The 17,934-nt window shown below is 41.7% G+C and overlaps 1 protein-coding gene across 1 annotated transcript in view; it reads left to right on the forward strand.

Annotated features, from left to right (window-relative positions):
• SHROOM3 (shroom family member 3) overlaps nucleotides 1–17,934 on the forward strand; it is a 289,238-nt gene that overhangs the window by 93,123 nt on the left and 178,181 nt on the right. Inside the window, exon 2 of the mRNA XM_033105947.1 lies at nucleotides 1,999–2,153. Coding sequence (XP_032961838.1) covers nucleotides 1,999–2,153 — 155 coding nt within the window. The remainder of the gene's footprint in view (nucleotides 1–1,998; nucleotides 2,154–17,934) is intronic.

Raw genomic sequence — 17,934 nt, forward strand, 5'->3', positions numbered from 1 at the left:
AGGTCGGCAGGGAAGTTTAGTCGGATAAAAGAGGTAGAAAGGCAGGAGGAAGTGACCATCAGTAGCAGATGGCTAAATATATCATGTTGCATTCATACCAAAATGGTATACATACTAGAAAGTTTTATAAATGGAAATATCTTCATCATACATGACTTATATAAACAGTAGCTACCACTTTTGAACTCTTACTGTAAGTCAGGAATTATTTACCCATCCATGTGACTAGTCTCATTACTCTTCACTGCAGCTCTCTGAGGTGGGAGCGATTTTTATCCCCATTTTAGGAGTCTGCAGCTTACAGAAAGTAAGTGACTTCCTCTTACTTAGTTTATCTGTTTGACTCCTCAAACTTTTAACCATCTCACTTTAATGTCTCTCTATTAAGTGCCAAAAGATGGTTGAGGACATATGTATAGGGTGATATCTTTTCCGTTTAATATATATACATATATATACATATATAGTATATATATACATAAGCGAAACTGTAAACACTGGTTACCTTTAGAGAATAACATGGAGGGAACAGGAGTAAGACTCACTTTCCCCTTACACACTTTCTGTATTACTTTTATCTTTTATAATGAGTTACTGACAGTATGGTGATTTCTTAACAAATTAATAAACATCAATAAATTAATTGTTGACTTTAGCGTATATTATTTTAATAATTAAAAATAAAATAAAAGCTAACAAGGGCCAAACTTACAAATTCATTATAGGAATTTGGTCCCTTTTAAATATATTAAGATTATTGAAGGTTTTTGAACATGTGGGCAGTTCTGAAGAGTAATTATTGAAAAGAGAGAAGTTAGTTTTTATTTACCTGCTTTTTTCTTTTCCTTTTTATTCCTTTTCATCGTTATTGACATCCCACAAGCATCCATTGGCATATGACACTGGATTGAGGATTATTTTGCTCTATTGGTTTCAAATGATCCACTTCTAGCATCCCACATCAGTTACTTGTTTGTTATGTTTGGTGTTTGCTTCCCTGTCTCCGCCCTAAGCACCAGAAGAGCAAGGGTTTCTGTCTGTTTGGTCTACTCTTACAGCCTTAGCACCTGAAACAATTTCTGCTATAAAGCAAATGTTACATGATTTTGTTAAATGAAGTATGATTTTTAATAGACTTTAGTTTTACAGCAATTTTAAGTTTACAGCAAAATTGAGCAGAAAATAGAGTTCCTATATACAATTCTCCTGCTCCCCATCCCCATGTCTGGCCTCCGCCCCCATTATCAACATCCCCCACCAGAGGGGCACATTTGTTACGGTCGATGAGCCTACATTCACATCATTGTCACAAGTCCAGAGTTTACATTAGTGTTCACTCTTGGTAGTGTACTTTCCACAATGTAATGTCATGGATCTACCCTTGGAGTGGCGTACAAGTTAGTTTCACTACACTAAAGATCCTGTGTTCTGCCTACTCATCACTCCCTTCCCCCGACCCCAGCTGTTGACCATTTTGCTCTTTCCATAGTTCTGCCTTTTCCTGAAGGTCATAGAGTTGGGATTATACAGCACCTAGCCTATTCAGATTGGCTTCTTTCACTTAGTAGTATGCATTTAAAGTTCCTCCTTGTCTTTTCGTGCCCTGATAGTTCATTTCTTTTTAGTGATGAATGATAGTCCATTGTCTGGATGTACCACAGCTTATTTGTCCAATAAATTATAATTTTAGACCAAGAAAAATGAGTAAGAAGAGCTTAACTTCTAAAGGAATGACACCATTGTTTTGAGTGGACTTTGGGAGTTGACGATGTACAGGGGTCGGGGTCGTCACCCCGTCCGACCCCGGCAGCTAATGTTTCGGAGCATCCTCTGTGGGCAGGCAGGGTGCGGGGTGTGGAGGGTGTGGAAACATGAGCAGGCCTACCGCTTCCCCTCAGGTTGGCTGAGTGGGGCCTGGGCACTGCTCGTGTTGGGCTCTGCAGGGTACAGGCAGTGCCCACAGCAGTTCACTCATGGCTCTCTTGTCTCTCCGAGCAGATTGAAGAAGGGGGCAAAGCAGACTTGGTGAGTTCCAAACTCCTGGCCGGGGATGAGGTGGTGCACATCAATGAGGTGGCTCTGAGCAGTTCCAGAAGGGAGGCCGTTTCCCTGGTGAAAGGATCCTACAAGACCCTCCGGCTGGTGGTCCGCAGGTAGGCTGGGCTGGCGCCCACTGTACCTCCTACAGTTCCCGGCACCCTGCCCCGCGTCTGGTAGCTGGCTCTGTTAACATAACCAGGGGGATCATTAGACCTTTCCCCCACCCCTGTTTTTCCCTTTTTCTTGTCCATCATGTGGCATCTGAGGAGGAAGTTGGGTGAAGACATTTCAGACATTGCTGCTCTTTTTAAAACATCTGGCTTTCCCAGCTGGTATTGTCTTGGCAGAGTTTCGCCTCACTATACTTCCTAAATTTCTGAGCTTGCTGAAAAGTGTCCCTGATCCCAGGTGTGGTCAGAGCTCTATGAAGTGTTGTCTCATTGTGGGACTAGAGAAAGATGTTGGCTTGGAGCTCTAAGTGACATTCCAGTAGTCTCACCTACACCACAGCGGTCATCAAAACAAGCAAATTTTTTCTTTTGTTTGTTTTTCTGGTTGTGATAGCGGTGGTTCCTTTGTTGGAAAAGTTTTGGGCTGTGATTGGTTTTTAATGCCTTTAAGTAAGAAGTTCCCTACTCCCAGAAAACCAACTCTTAGAGGGGGAATTAGTTATAGGAAGGGGAAGGGAGGGTTTTTTGTTTCTGTTTTTGTTTTTCTGCTTTTCTTCTTTAATCACTATTACAAACCAACACTGCTTGAGGTGTTTTAGATATGTTTGCTCATTTACCTTGCACAAGAACCCAGAGAGACAGCTATCACTATCCCTATTTTATAGGCAAGAGGTAGGCTGCTGAAGGTAGCAGAGCTGATAAGTGCAAGAATCAAAAGAGTCTAGATGCCCCTGGTTCCATTTCACCACACCATTTGTGTGTTATTACCTTGACCTACTGGGTCCTAAGCCTACAGATTTTGCTTTTTTTGATATTTCTTCATTAATCAGGTTTTGGCTGCCTCACACGGCAACTAGATGTTATAATATTTGACAATGTTCAAATTGGTCAGAACTTTAGAAGTCATTAATCAAGCCATCCCATTTTCAAGATGTGAAAAGTAAGCTGGTCTTCTGATCACACACTACGGGACGCTGTGCTCCTGCATTCATTCACTCCTCAGAATTGACTGCGTGTCCAGAAGATTTTTGAAGGGTTTGAACTCACTTTGGCATTGGAACCCAAAGCCAAACTTTAGAACATTGGCATTTATCTAATGAGGACTAACAGAGGAATCCACACTCCCGATGTGTTTTGACGGGACTCTGTTGAAATATTAACCTCTGGAGAGGGCTGCCCTGTGTCCTGCCATGAAAAGTAGACATGCTGGCTTCTGGTTATGCTTTCTAATTGATGGTGACACGAGATTTGCATTACTTCTCTCAGCAAAACAGAAGACAGTCCTAGGGTTGAAATCTGGCCTTGTTTCTCTCAAATTGTGTCACCCTGGGCCTCTCTACACCTCAATTTCCTCATTTATAAAATGGAAATAATAATTCCTGCCTCAAACGGGCATTATCAGGATTTAATGAATAAAATGTAAGTACATAGTAGATGTTCAATATTTGATCGTTATTATTTATTCTGGATTGGATTAGACAGGCAGATGGTAAAATGGAGGAGTATTGCCATATTACCAAATATGCTGGCTTTGTGGTTATCAAGAAGCCCCCCTTTTTTAGTCCCTTGGTGAATTTACCACCATTAAGGGGCTGATCCCCAGCTTAACAGATACAGAACTGGTCATGACGGTCAGTGCCCAAGAACTCATGGAATTTAGGAATGTTAATTCATATTTTCCAAACTCACAGGAAATTGAAGGATATACACCAGAATGTAAATGCATTAACTCATTTTGAAAAAGACAACTCTAAGTGGGACAAGTATCAGTATACTTTATCTACACAGGAAAGCTGACTAGGAAGTCTGACCATAATTGCGTGGTGATCTCAGACTCAGAGTGAAGAGAGTGGGTCTGAGGCGCCAGAGTGTGCTGGCATCTGCTCTGGTGGCCAGATGGCTCATCTTTCCATTAGGGACACGTCTGCCAAGTGGCCCAGAGCTCACACTGGTGAGTCAGGGCCCTTTCCCCTCTGGACCGCAGGGAATCACACTGCCAAGCATTCCTCTCCAGTCTCATTTCTTCTCTGCCTGTCTACACCAAATCCCTTTTCTGATTGACACACTCTTTCCTTAGATATGCTAATATGATCAATAAGGTTACTGAAGAGTCCTTGCACTCTCTGCTTCTAGTGTGGGAAACATTTTGTCTCTAAGATGCCTTTTGAATATGTCTTATCTCATCTATTATGTGTTGATTTTTATAGTTGAATGCTCAGAGTTTGAGGAAAGGAGGCTATCTTTGACTTCTCACAGATACTGAGAAATGGGGATTATGAACATGCCTTGGTAGACATGGATGGACATTCTTCCCTGACCTTTCAGAGAACTGGGTAGAAGCCCCTTTGCTCTGGGTTAATCTGGTTTTGTATTTAGTAGAGCTGTCACTTTCCTGAGAAGCTTTACCTTTATACCTTGGCAGATGTCATGTCCTGAGAGTTTCATTTCCCTCTATTCATGACAAGGTGACTTATTATATTTCATTTATTAGTTTTCCTTCTTTCCTAAATGATCTCTATACTTTTGCTTTTTTTTTTTAAGATTGAAGTCATTTCCTGGCAACATAACTCGGAGGTCTGTTTCCCAGAGAGATCTTTTATTTTATAGTGAAAATTTAAATATTAGCAGCTCCATTTTTACCTGCTTCTTTTTCTCTCAAAGTTAATTTTGGACCTGCTTCCACATTTTAAAAATGCCAAGAATGCAGAGCAGAGTGGTGGTGTTGATATAAGTTTTGAGGGTGTTTTACCCAGTGACCAAAAACAATCAAAAGTAGAAACACCTCTTAAAGGCTACAATGACAAGAGAAATGCAAAGTCTCAAGTGAGTTGTGGGTCAAAGACCTTAGAAAGTCTGCTGACCCATAAAGAACGCAAAGTTTAGTCCTTTGGGAGGAAGGAGTGAAGGGGGTGGTATGGATGCTGCAAAAACAAAGAATGTGTCTGCTGCTGGGTACACAAAGAGGGAAGGTCTGCAGCTAGTGGTGGATAAATGGAGAATAAATGATAAAATAAGAAGTAGGCGAAAGAAAAGACCTTCCTAAAGGAAAACAAGCATCTCTCAGCTGAAGGAAAATTGAAGAAGGAAAACCTTCATGGAATGCAAGGACAGTACAAAGGACATAAATTAGGAAAACAGACATGCACACAAATAAGAATCAATAATCCAAACCAAACTCCAAAATCAACAGACTTTATTTGGCAGATAGGTGTAAAGTACATGTCTGAGAACCATGTAACAGAAGCCCTACAATTTAGGACATACAAAAGAAGCCACCTCAAGATTGGCAAAAGGGGCAGAGACTTGGAACATGCTGGTCCCACACCCGAGTGTGACAATTAAAAATCAGGAGGGATATCTCAGCTGTGGAGGTCCCCCGCCCCCCAAAGAGTGAGGGGTCCCAGCCCCACACCTGGTTCCCCAGCCTAGGGTTTCATGCCAGGGAGAGAAGTCCCCAAAACTTCTGGTTGTGAAAACCAGTAAAGATTGTGGGTAAGTGAGATGGAGGGTGGCTACAATCCCAGGTACAGGACTTACTTGCTGACAGAATCACTTTCTCTGATCTCTAGCATTGGAGCAGCAACTCAAAAGATGCCAGGGACATACGGGAAGGAATTGAGTTGTCTGGCATCAGGGTGAGGGCTGAAGGAGTAGTTTTTCCCCAGATGGAGGAGCTGGCAGAAGTCACTGTATTTTTCTGAAGCCTTCCCCTTTCTCAGTGTACAGATGCAAGCTGCCACCATATCTGAGTCTCTATCAACCTAGCTATCGTGTTTCCCCAAAAATAAGACCTAGCCGACAATCAGCTCTCATGCAAAAAATTAATATAAGACCGGGTCTTATATTATATTATGTTAGATAAGACCCGGTCTTATATTATAGTAAAATAAGACAGCGTCTTATATTAATTTTTGCTCCAAAAGATGCATTAGAGCTGATTGTCCGGCTAGGTCTTATTTCAGGGAAACGCAGTAACACCGTTCATCCTATCTTGATGATTCCCTGAGATCCTGCCTCACCCAACTTTCAGGCGCATTCGAGCTCTTCCAGTGGCTTTCTGCAAAAATGGCCTGTGTTGGCTCATGCTGCAGACTTTCCTAAAATCTCTCAGAGTTTCACAAAACCCAAACGAGCAACATATAACTTTGGCATGTCCCATACCTCTGGCTGAGCAGCCCTAAGCCCAGCACTAGTGACAGCTGGCCTCAGTTCATGGCTTGGCCTCTTGAGGCACCTCCAAGCACAGTATGAGTGGAAGCCATCTACGGATTGCTTTGTGGCTCATGCCAGGTGGCCCTGGCACAGACTACAGCTGAACTTGGCTTGCAGTAGGTACCCTCCCACCCCCACTGGCTAACTTCAGTCAGAGCCAGAGCATTATCCAGCCTCCACCAAGGATGACACACTCAAAGGGCAGACTGAGTAGGCACCAGAGCCCTGCTAAAGCAAATCCTGTTCCATAGGGTCAGCCCCTGCACCACAAGTTGTCCACTGTAGTCACAACCAGTCCTCACAACCAATAAACCTGAGCATCAATCCCTCCTATTAACATGCAAACAGCAATCAAGGCTCAACTACAACAGGAGGGCACACACAATACACACAAGGAACACACCTGGAGTACGTGGCTCTGGTGACCTGTGAGACTGTGTCATTGAGACCCACAGGACACCTACTACATAAGGCCACTCTACTAAACTTGGAGACATAGCAGCCCTACCTAATACATAGAAACAAACACAGGGAGGCAGCCAAAATGAGGAGACAAACAAGTTCCAAATAAAAGAACAGAACAAGGTCCAGAAAAACAACTAAACAAAATGAATACAAGCAATCTAGAGGCACAGTTCAAAACAATGGTTATGAGGATGCTCAATGATCTCAGAGAGAACCTCAACAAAGAAATAGGAAACATAAAAATGGAGATATAAGACATAAGAAAAAAACAGACTGAAGTAAAGAATGCAATAACTGAAATGAAGAACACATTAGAGGGAATCAACAGTAGATTAGATGAAGCTGAGGATCAAATCAGTGATTTAGAAGATAAGGTAGCAGTAAACGCCCAATCAGAACAGCAAAAAGAAAAAAGAAACCAAAAAAATGAGAATAGTTTATGCATTAACTATCAAGTATAACATCAACTATAACAACATTCACATTTATAGGGATACCAGAAGGAGAAGAGAGAGAGCAAGGAATTGAAAACCTATTTGAAGAAATGATGATGGAAAACTTCTCTAACCTAGATAAGGAAATAGGCATACAAGCCCAGGAAGCGCAGAGAGTCACTAGCAAGATGAACCCAAAGAGGCCCAACCAAGACACATCATAATTAAAATGCCAAAGATTAAAGACAGAGTGAATCTTAAAAGCAGCAAGTTAGTTACCTACCAGGGGGAGCTCCCCTAATGTTACCGAGCTAAGGTCCAGGTGCCTGTCGCTTGAAAAAGTTAAAAATCAAGAGACTAAGCTGGTGGAAAGAAAAGCAGGTTTATTCAGAATACCAACATTCTGGAAGGGTGGTGGACTCCTGTCCAAAGTCCACCTCCCTGTTCCTAGAATGGTCAGAAGGTTTTAAGGGTACAAAAGAAGAAGCAGAACAAAGGAAAGGGGGAGGTGGTCAGGCAGGTCGAGGACTGACATCACTTCCTGGGGTCTGCTCTGTTTTAAGATAATGTTATCTCCAGACTGGGGCTTTATGCATCACCAGTGAAAACTGCAAGGGAGTTGCAAAATGGATTCTGGTATCCGGGCCCCTGAGGATTAAGGAATTGCTCTTTCCAGGTTAGGATTCTGATGATTAAGTGGATTAATGAGGTATGTGTAGACTTAGGAAAGGAAACAAAACAAGAGTTCTTAAATTAATCAGTGAGGGGAAAAACAAACAGAACATTTCAATATCAGGGGAGATCAAACTGCTAACTAGCTAAGTCTAACTACGTTATAGATTCCCCCAGTATCACTCTTACACTAAGACTATCAGCTGATTTCTCAACAGAAATTTTGCAGGCCAGAAGAGATTAGCAGGAAATAGCCAAAATGATGAGAAGCGAGAACCTACAACCAATATTACTCTAACTAGCAAAGCTATTGTTGAGAATCGAAAGACAGATAAAGAGTTTCCCAGGCAAGAGAAAGCTAAGGAATTCATCAACACCAAAACAATATTACAAGGAATGTTAAAGGGACTTAATTAAGATTAAAAAAAGATAAAAAAATATAAGTAATAAAATGTCAATAACAACATATCTATCAACAATGATTTTAAATGTAAATGGATTCAATGCTCCAATCAAAAACATAAGATGGCTGAATGGATAAGAAAACAAGACCCTTACATATGCTGCCTACAAGAGACTCATTCAGATCGAAAGACACACACAGACTGAAAGTAAAGGGATGGAAAAAGATATTTCATAAAAATGGAAACAAAAAATAAATAAAAAGCTGGAGTAGCAATACTTATACCAGACAAACGGGACTTTAAAACAAAGGCTACATACCAAGAGACAAAGAGACAAAGAAAGACCTAGTAAACCCACTTCTTCATATTTATATCAAGAAACCCAAAATACTCCTTCGAGGGATGTGTGCATCCATATATTCATTGAAGCATTATTTACAATAGTCAAGATATGAAGGCAACTTGGGTGTCCCTGAATAGATGAATGGATAAAGAAGAGGTGGTACATATATACAATGGAGTATTACTGAGCCATAAAAAAGAATGAAATCTTGCCATCTGCAACAATATGGATGCACCTAGAAGGCATTGTGCTGAGTGTAGTAAGTCAGACAGAGAAAGACAAATGCTGTATGATTTCATTTATAAGTGGAATCTAAAGAATAAAATAAACAAACAAAATAGAAACAAACTCATAGATACAGAGAACATTTTGATGGTTGCCAGATGGGAGGGGTGTTGGCAGGATAAAAAGGTGAAAGTATTAAGAAATGCAAAGTGGTAGTTACAAAATAGTCATGGAGATATAAAGTAAAGCATGGGGAATATAGTCAGTAATATGATGATAATAACTACGTATAGTGCCAGGTGGGTACTAGACTAGTAAGGGGGATCACTTCTTAAATTGTATAAATGTCTGACCACTGTGCTATACACCTGAAATTTATATAAAATAATATTGAATGTCAACTGTAACTTAAAAATGTAAAGGGGGGGTGGAGGGGAATAAGAAGTTCAAATTTCCAAGTATAAAACAAGTGAGTCATGAGGATGTCATGTACAGCATAGGGAATATAGTCCATAATACTGTGATAGCAGTGTACAATGTCAAATGGTTCCTGGACTTATCATGGTGATCACTTATTTAGGTATATAACTGTTGAATAAGTATGGTGTACACCTAAAACTAATATTGTATGTTCACTAAATTTAATAAAAATCTTTAAAAACAACAACAACAACAAAAAAAACAGGTAATACTTAAAATGGAAACTAACAAAGGAAAGGGTCTTCAGGTTTAATTTGACATCCCTGAGGGTTGATGTAAGGTGCATTTAGTACAGGGCATACTCACTGCTGTTCAGTGATAACCCAAAACCTAAATATAAAAAATAGGAGGCTATAATTCCCCTTCAGAACAGACTGTTGGGGTTTTAATTGCTGGATATTCATCTAAACTCATAGTTTTACTCAGAGTTGGGATTCAGATTCCTATCTTGAGTTGGATAATCAGAATGACATTGTAACCAATGGGTCTGTAATCCCAATTCTGAAGTGCACACCAGCACCACCCCCTTGCCCAACACCTCCATTTTTCTTGACAAAGCCAAATTTCTGCATCAAGGTGCTACTTTTGCCAAATACTGTCCTACTCCTAAGTTTGGTATCATTGGTTGGGTTGTGTGACAAAGAAATGTTTTGGGGTATATTTCATGGTCATTGTTTTGTATTTGTTTTGCAAGGCTCATATAAGCCGTGTGAAATTCAGATTCATTTTTCATAGGAGACAGGGTGCATGAGATGGTGATGCAAGTCTAACACTTCCTGGATTTGAAGTTTGATGGCATTAGGTACTAGTTCTGTGACCCTGGGTGAGTCATTTAATATCTCTGTTACTTGTCTCACAGGATTGTTGGGGTTGAATGAGAAATATGTACGTACAGTACATAGTATGGTGATTAAAGCATGATCTCGACTGAAAATAAAATGCATATTGGTGAGGTAAATTACTTCTTTTTAGAAGTCTACTTTAATCTCTAAACATAGCATATGATTGGAGGTCCCAGTTAATGAGACAACTCTGGTGGGGAAATGGTCTTTCTGGGAGTTAGGAGGCAGTATGCCTGGCTCAGGACCATACGCAGAGAGGGTGGGGGAAAGTGAGCCCCTTTTCAAAATGGAATCTTACTCCTAAATCCTCCAATCATCTCTGCAAATTTGATATAATCTTTCTCCCTCCCATTCATTTATTCTACTGATGTGTTGGAAAGGAATGTTGTTTTTTTTATTTGACTGAATATAGGGGTGTGTGTGTGTGTGTTTGTGTGTGTGTGTGTGTGTGTGTGTGTGTGGTAGTAGTAGTAGGAGGAGGAGGAGGAGATCACATTTTACTGAGAAAAAAACAGATTGAGAAGTGGGGCTGAATTAGTAAAAAGCAATAATAATCTACCTAAAATATTTGTGCTCCCAGGCTATGTGGCTTGCCCTGTGTAGTGGGCCAGAGTGAGAATCGAGGTCTTGTCACCTTCAGCCCATGGAGATAGAAATAACAGAACTGTCACCTTCAACCTGGAGATAGAAATAACAGAACTGTATCCAAAGATGTGTACTAGTGACCTTCCCAAGGCCACACATTAGTACCAAAATGAGAGTCTTGGTCTCTGACAACATAGGTCTTGGGGCCTCTTGGCACCTCAAGCAGTGAACGAATGCTTTCGGAAAACCCACTGCCTCCTCCATTTAGAAATATTGGTGATACTTTAAAAAAGAGACAAAAAGCAAAAACGAAACAAAACAAAAACTCCCACTAAATTGACTTTTAAGTTATCTAGGAAAAGCTGTCAAATGAAGAAGTGATTCCCACTGACCTTGAACTTCCTGTGGGAGTTCAGAGGCAATGCACTCAATGCTCTGTGCACCCAGCTGACTTGAGGCTCCCTACCAGCCTCTGGAAATAAAACTTTGTCGCTTTGCAGCGGCTTCCTCCCTCCCAACAAAAAATGGTGGATGAAATGAAGTTCACCACAACCTTCGAGCTCATACTCCCCCGAAGAAACCATCCCACATTTCTGAGAGTTAGCAGAATAGTTCCTTTTGTAAATGGGTGAGATGACATTATTGGAATGGAATGGAATGGGTGGCTCACACACACTTGCTACCTCTGTGTCAGATTTCGGTGATTTTTTTTATGTCTAGATTGAGACTGTGATTCACCCAGGATTTGCAAGTCAGTGATCTTGAAAGAAGTATCTGGTAATGAATGGAATGCTTTTTAAGGCCCTCTTAAAGGGTACAAAATTAACTCTATTAACTCTATTGACTATTAAAAAAAGGATTTTGCAAATCACTTCTTTGTCCAACTTATGGTTGTAGTTTATAATAGACAAGAATTTCTTGGAATATTCTTGGATATCACTCCCCACATTCTTCCCACTAATTTGCCACCTCTCCTCCTCTACTCACACCTGCCTGACTCTATTCCCTTAAAAGGCATCTATAGTCTTAAAGGAACTTACTCTGATTAACCACATGATGGCTCTTTTCAACTATTTTAAAGCAGTTTAAAGAAAATTCATTAAAAGTGATTCATTAAAAAGTAAATTGAACAGAACTCCCTAGTTTTAAAGCAACAAAGTTTAAAGAGAGAGTTAAACTTTTTAGAACATAAAGAGCATCTGTTTTTTCCTTATTAATTGACAATCTCTAAACCAGATTGTGCCAGCACGGAGTTGCCGGTTATGGATATGAAATGGCAAACAGCACGTGGAGAAGTTCGTATCATTTGGATTCCGATCTCAGCTCTATTGCCTTCTGACAATGGTGTCCTGGGCACAATTAATCTCCCTGAGACAAAGTTTCTTCTTAAACTGGAGAAGAGTAATAGTATCTTCCCTACTGAGTTGCTTGAAGGGTGAAATAAGGTAGTGTATATGAAAATGCTTCCTTGTACTAAAATAGTAAATCATTACTCCATGAGGAGCATTTCTTGTATAGTCTCAGCTCATTAAAATTTACTGGACCGCATTCTCTCTCTTTTTTTTTTTTTTTAAGATTTTATTGGGGAAGGGGAACAGGACTTTATTGGGGAACAGTGTGTACTTCCAGGCCTCTTTTTCCAAGTCAAGTTGTTGTCCTTTCAATCTTAGTTGTGGAGGGCGCAGCTCAGCTCCAGTTGCTGTTTCTAGTTGCAGGGAGCATAGCCCACCATCCCTTGTGGGAGTCGAACCCGCAACCTTGTGGTTGAGAGCCCATGCTCCAACCAACTGAGCCATCTGGGAGGCAGCTCAGCTCAAGGTGCTGTGTTCAATCTTAGTTGCAGGGGGCGCTGCCCACCATCCCTTGTGGGACCTGAGGAGCTGAACTGGCAATCTTGTGGTTGAGAGCCCACTGGCCCATGTGGGAATCCAACCGGCAGCCTTTGGAGTTAGGAACATGGAGCTCTAACCGCCTGAGCCACCGGGCCGGCCCAGACCGCATTCTCTTTTGATTGTTCTATGTAGAGCACTGATTTGACTTGTTTGTGCAAATGAGAACATACGGGGTTTTAAAGTTTCTGATTATAACCTTTTTGCTAAAAGGAAATGTCGTTTTAAAGGACAGTACCAGGTAGGCCCAAGTTCAGAATCGGGATTTAAAAAAAAAAAAAAAGTCCGTGCGCTCTGGAGAACTTAAGTAAGCAAATTGAAGCCCACTGGTGGGAGGCTGAGCTACAGAAGAGGACCCTCAGACTGCAGAAGGGGGTTCTCGAGGCAAGTGTCTTTCATCGTCTGGGGCACCTTCCTCCCATTGAATTCAATGGCTACGTTATACAGGCACACGCAGCACAGGCTGAGCAGTTTGAAAGTGTAATGTTCTTTAGACAACACAATATGCTGCCTTTGGGGAAAGTATGATGTCAAAGATAACTCTCAAGTGGGCAGGCGGTAGGCGTTGAGAACAAATAGAAAAGGAGCAATCGTCTTTTTATAGGCAATTGCCCAGGTACTCCCCGATGTTACATAGCTCATGTGGCCTCCTCTACCTGACCTGGACACAGAAAGCAAAGGAGAAAGAATTTTCTTCCATGTAGGTTCCAAGACTTGCCTGCCAAGATATATAAAAGGGCCTGATGCTGCACTCGATCGCTAAGCCCTCTGTGTGTTACAGCAGTGCCCTCTGAGGAGAGTACTGGCTGTAGTGGCAGCGAGTATGGTGGCAGTAAAACGCTTGTGACTTCTGTGGGAGCTTTCCATGTCTTGTATGATACCTGCCGCCTCCACACGCCGCCCTAACACTTGTGACGACCCTGTCATCCCATGTCCATGGACCCCCACCATTACTTCATGTGTCCTTTCATTCTTCTGATTTTTGCAGCCCTTAATTTGAGCAAAGGACTGGCAAATACCTGGGACATGAATACAGATCCCAAACTTCAGTACAGTTTGCATCACATCTTAGGACCCAGGATTAGACTTCCCAAGAGGGAAAATCAGTACAACTGAGAACTGTGGTAACTTACCTTTAATACATTTTTTTCCACTTGAGCAAGTAGTTGAAAGGAGGGGAAGGAGGCAGCTGCAGTGGACTTTGACCCGCAGAAACTTTTCCAAGAGGCCTGGCATCATGGGAATTTGCTTAGTATGCTTTGAGGAGGTATTTCAATCCTGCTGGGACCATACTCAGAGCAGTTTTTGGCTTCCCTGGAGTCCTAGGTTTGAATGTCACTGTCTAGAAGTATAGTATTTGATTTCCTAACCAGTTGTTCCTTCCCATGGAAAATTCATGTAACACATTATTAGGTTTCCTGAGAGGTATGCAATAAGACTCCCTTACTGTAATGAGAAAAGGGACATTTTTTTTTCCTGTAGCACATAATGATAACCACTATTTTTATTCACTGGGTTACGTATGCTCACTGACTATGCACGGAGCACTAGCCGCATTCAAAGGAATGCTGTATTGTTTCCCAGTGAAGGAGGTTTGATGATAAAAGACCTGGTTTCATTCCTGGGATAACATGGGTTTATCTCAGACAAATATATTCCAAGCCGGAGTCACTACTCCATGCCCAACCATGAAAGAACGGCACTCAAATATCTGTCTGACCCTTTAGGATACGAAGACTGAGTTCTGAGACCACACAGAAGTAATGGTGGAATCTTTTCCCTCAATTCCAGATGTGGGCGCATCAGCTAGGACAAATAAGTTTGGATGATTCTGATTCAAAATATGAACCAAACATTTGTAATTCTGCATCCCTGAATCAAAATGGCTTAAAGTTTCTCCTTCTCAAACTCTACTACACATTGGAATTACATAGGAAGTTAATCAAACAAACAAACAAACAAACTGATGCTTGGGTTCCACCCCCCAAATATTCTAATTTATCGGTATAGGATGTAGCCTGGCATTGGACTTTTTTTTTTAAGTTTTATTGGGGAACAGTGTGTTTTTCTAGGACCCATCAGCTTCAAGTCATATTGTTGTTTTCAATTTAGTTGTGGAGGGTGCAGCTCACTGGCCCATGGGGGAATTGAACCGGTGACCTTGGTTTTATGAGCACTGTGCTCCAACCACTGAGTGAACCGGCCACCCCGCTTTGGACATTCTTAAAGCTAGCTGGGTGATTCTAACGTGCAGTAAAGTTTGAGAACCACTGATTTAGCTGTAAGTTGAAGTGATAAAGAGAAACAGAGAGTAGGTAGAAACTAAGAGTTAGAAAGAAGACACGCAGAGTGCAAGGGGATTTAAGGATAGTAGCAGGAGAATTGAGAAGGCAAGGTGAGAGAGGCAGAAAGTGGAACAAAGCCTTGTTAATAGTGGGGAATAAATGCAAAAACAAAGACCCCTGCTGCTGATTTTCTGGACTCCGGGATCCAGAGAGGGAGCAGGGAAGGACCGCACCACCAGTGGCCTCTGCCCTTGGCATTTCTATGAACTCCATTTCTCGTTATTGCTATATGAGGTGTAAATTTCTTTTTTTTAAAGCTCATTAAGTGATATTCCTACCAGTAAATGGGAGTGGGCAGGGGAGGGGTCGTCGGTGGGCAGCACTCGTTGTGGCCGTCCCTCAGAACAGCTGTGACTGGAGCTGTTATTACATGCCATCACTCCTAGAGTTCATTTTACCAGCAGATTTTGGGGCCGTCTAACAATTTGAGCAGGTAAAACCACAATCATCATACTGCAGTTGCCATGTTCACTCTACATGTCATTTCTAGATGGTGTCCCCGTGAAACAAACCATGAAAGAAAAATGGCTCGATGCCATTGAACTTATTCAGTCTAATGAGACATATACCATATTAAGAAAATGTCAAGAGGTACTAGAGTGGAATAACCATGAGAGCATCTATCTATCCTTATGGAATATTCATTCCTTTACTTTGTCAGTCCCCAATTTTACAAAATCACACTTTGTATAGCCTTAGCACAAGTGCTCCATTTCTTGGGAGTGAAGGGTAGAGAAATGGTTTCCAGAATCATTAATAGAAAATCAGAGCTTGGAAGGTCCTGGCAGTTTTGTCCTGTTCTGGATACTTCTACTGTTTTACTTGCCTTCTGGATTATACATATTTTATGCCTTATTTAATTATGACTGCTCTAAGCTCACAGGTATCCTAACAAGTTCCTGGGGAAGAGGCTTTCCAAACCAGAAGCATTAAGAGCTCTACATACGAGGTGATTAGCCTTCAGAAGGCAGAGAAACTCCTGGGTCCTTCTGACTTCAGATGACCTCTAAGGTTCATTTTTCTCTGACCATTGCTAATTAAAGTGTCGTCCTCCAAAATGTATTTGTTACCGCCTGTCTCCTCCTGGTTCTATTGCCTCTGGTGCCATAGCATGTGGCAGTTTTGAAGAACCTGGTTAGTCCTTGTTAAAATTATACCTCTAAGGCCAGCCTCTTTGTGCCTTTGCCTCTGTCAACTGCCTCTCTGGTTAGAGGCCCACGTCGCTCTCTCTCCACTAGCTGTTGGATTGCTTAGCACAGTTTGTCATTGCATTTGAAAAATGCAATTTTTCCACTATCCCTTTATTCTGCTGTCAAACCCCTGTCTGATGCTGTTTTGGCTTAGTGGGTGGGCGGTGTAAAATTATCCTCCAGGGACAGTTGCTTGGTTAGCGTGTTTATTGTTTATGTAGGAAGGTTGCTATGTTGTTTTCATGAAGACTGTGATTCTAAAGAAAATTTTGAAAGGATTCTTTGGAATGTTTCTTTACAGGTGTTGCTTAGGAGTCAGCCATTGTGCTCTATTGATTGTAAATAAGCAGGGCCTGCAAGCCCTGGCCACCTAAGGGAGTCTCACAGAATTGTCACAGGAGTGAGACATTTTCATAACCTTTTGTCCTTCACCCTCATAACTTAAAGGTGCAGACAATGAAAGAGAATCCACTTTTTCGCTAGTGGTTGCATGTGACTTAAGTTTTTTTAAAAAATAAATTTTTTTAATCAATTATACCTTTTTGACTTGCTGCCTCACTTCCTTCGGGTATTTGCTCAAATCTCAGCCCTCCCTGTACAGTTAAAAATTGCAGCCTCTTTTTATCATATTCCCAACACTCCCTGTTTTTCATTTTTCACCTGTGAGACATGTGAAAAAAAGTTATTCATTCTCACAAAGTTATTCATTCTGTTTCCTCTCATTAGACTATAAACTCCTTGATTTTATTCAGTGTGGTGTCCCCAGTGCCTGGAATGGAATGAGCACCTATGCTCAATGAATATTTGTGAAATGGAAACAATGAACATTTGTGAAATGAAAACAAAAATATACCCAATAGCCACTGGGGCGTGGTGGTTAGGAGCACAGGCTCTGAGCCAGGTTGCCGGATTTGAATCCCAGATTTACCATCTACAAGTCGATGCCTTAATTAACTTCTACTATAGTTTCATCATCTGGCAAATGGGTATAATAACTCTCTCCCTCACTGGTGTAGTAAGTTGTTGTACAAATGTTGTCTGTTATGAGTTATGTCATTAAACAGACTCTATGCTTCTTCCTGCGTTAAGAGTTCGTTGGGATGGGCAGGCCGGGCTCGTCCTCACTGCCCTCTCTGTTCCCTTATGGCCAAGAGTCTCGTCACTAAACTGACCACACTTTCCATCTGTATCCCCCCTGGGAATGAGATTGACATAATTCCCTAGCACCTTCCTGCCCTATACCTCCCTTTGGTAAGGCAGTGCTCTCCAGCCCTTGCTTGGGTGCTGGGAGCCTGACTTTCGGGGTGCTTCCTGTGACAGGGCCCACCGTTCTCTGTGCCCCCAGCTGCTGTAAGCCTCACTGGAGTAACGTTGTCCCATGGAGGTTTGGGTTCATTTCCAATACAGCCCCCTCCCCTCCGGCGACAGTGCTGTACAGTGGTTGGGAGGCCTGGCTTTGACTCTGACAGAACTTGGTTTGCAGCCCTGCCCCTTCCTGTGAGGTCATTTTTCTTTTTTTTCTCTGGGAAGTGAAGACAATCATCCCTACTTTGTATGAAGGTTGTGACAGTAAAGACCACCGTGTGTAAAGACACTCGGCCCTGGGTTTGGTGCACTTTCATTCAATCAGTGAACAGT

This window comes from Rhinolophus ferrumequinum, chromosome 5, assembly GCF_004115265.2.
Source record: "Rhinolophus ferrumequinum isolate MPI-CBG mRhiFer1 chromosome 5, mRhiFer1_v1.p, whole genome shotgun sequence".
NCBI classification, from domain to species: domain Eukaryota; kingdom Metazoa; phylum Chordata; class Mammalia; order Chiroptera; family Rhinolophidae; genus Rhinolophus; species Rhinolophus ferrumequinum.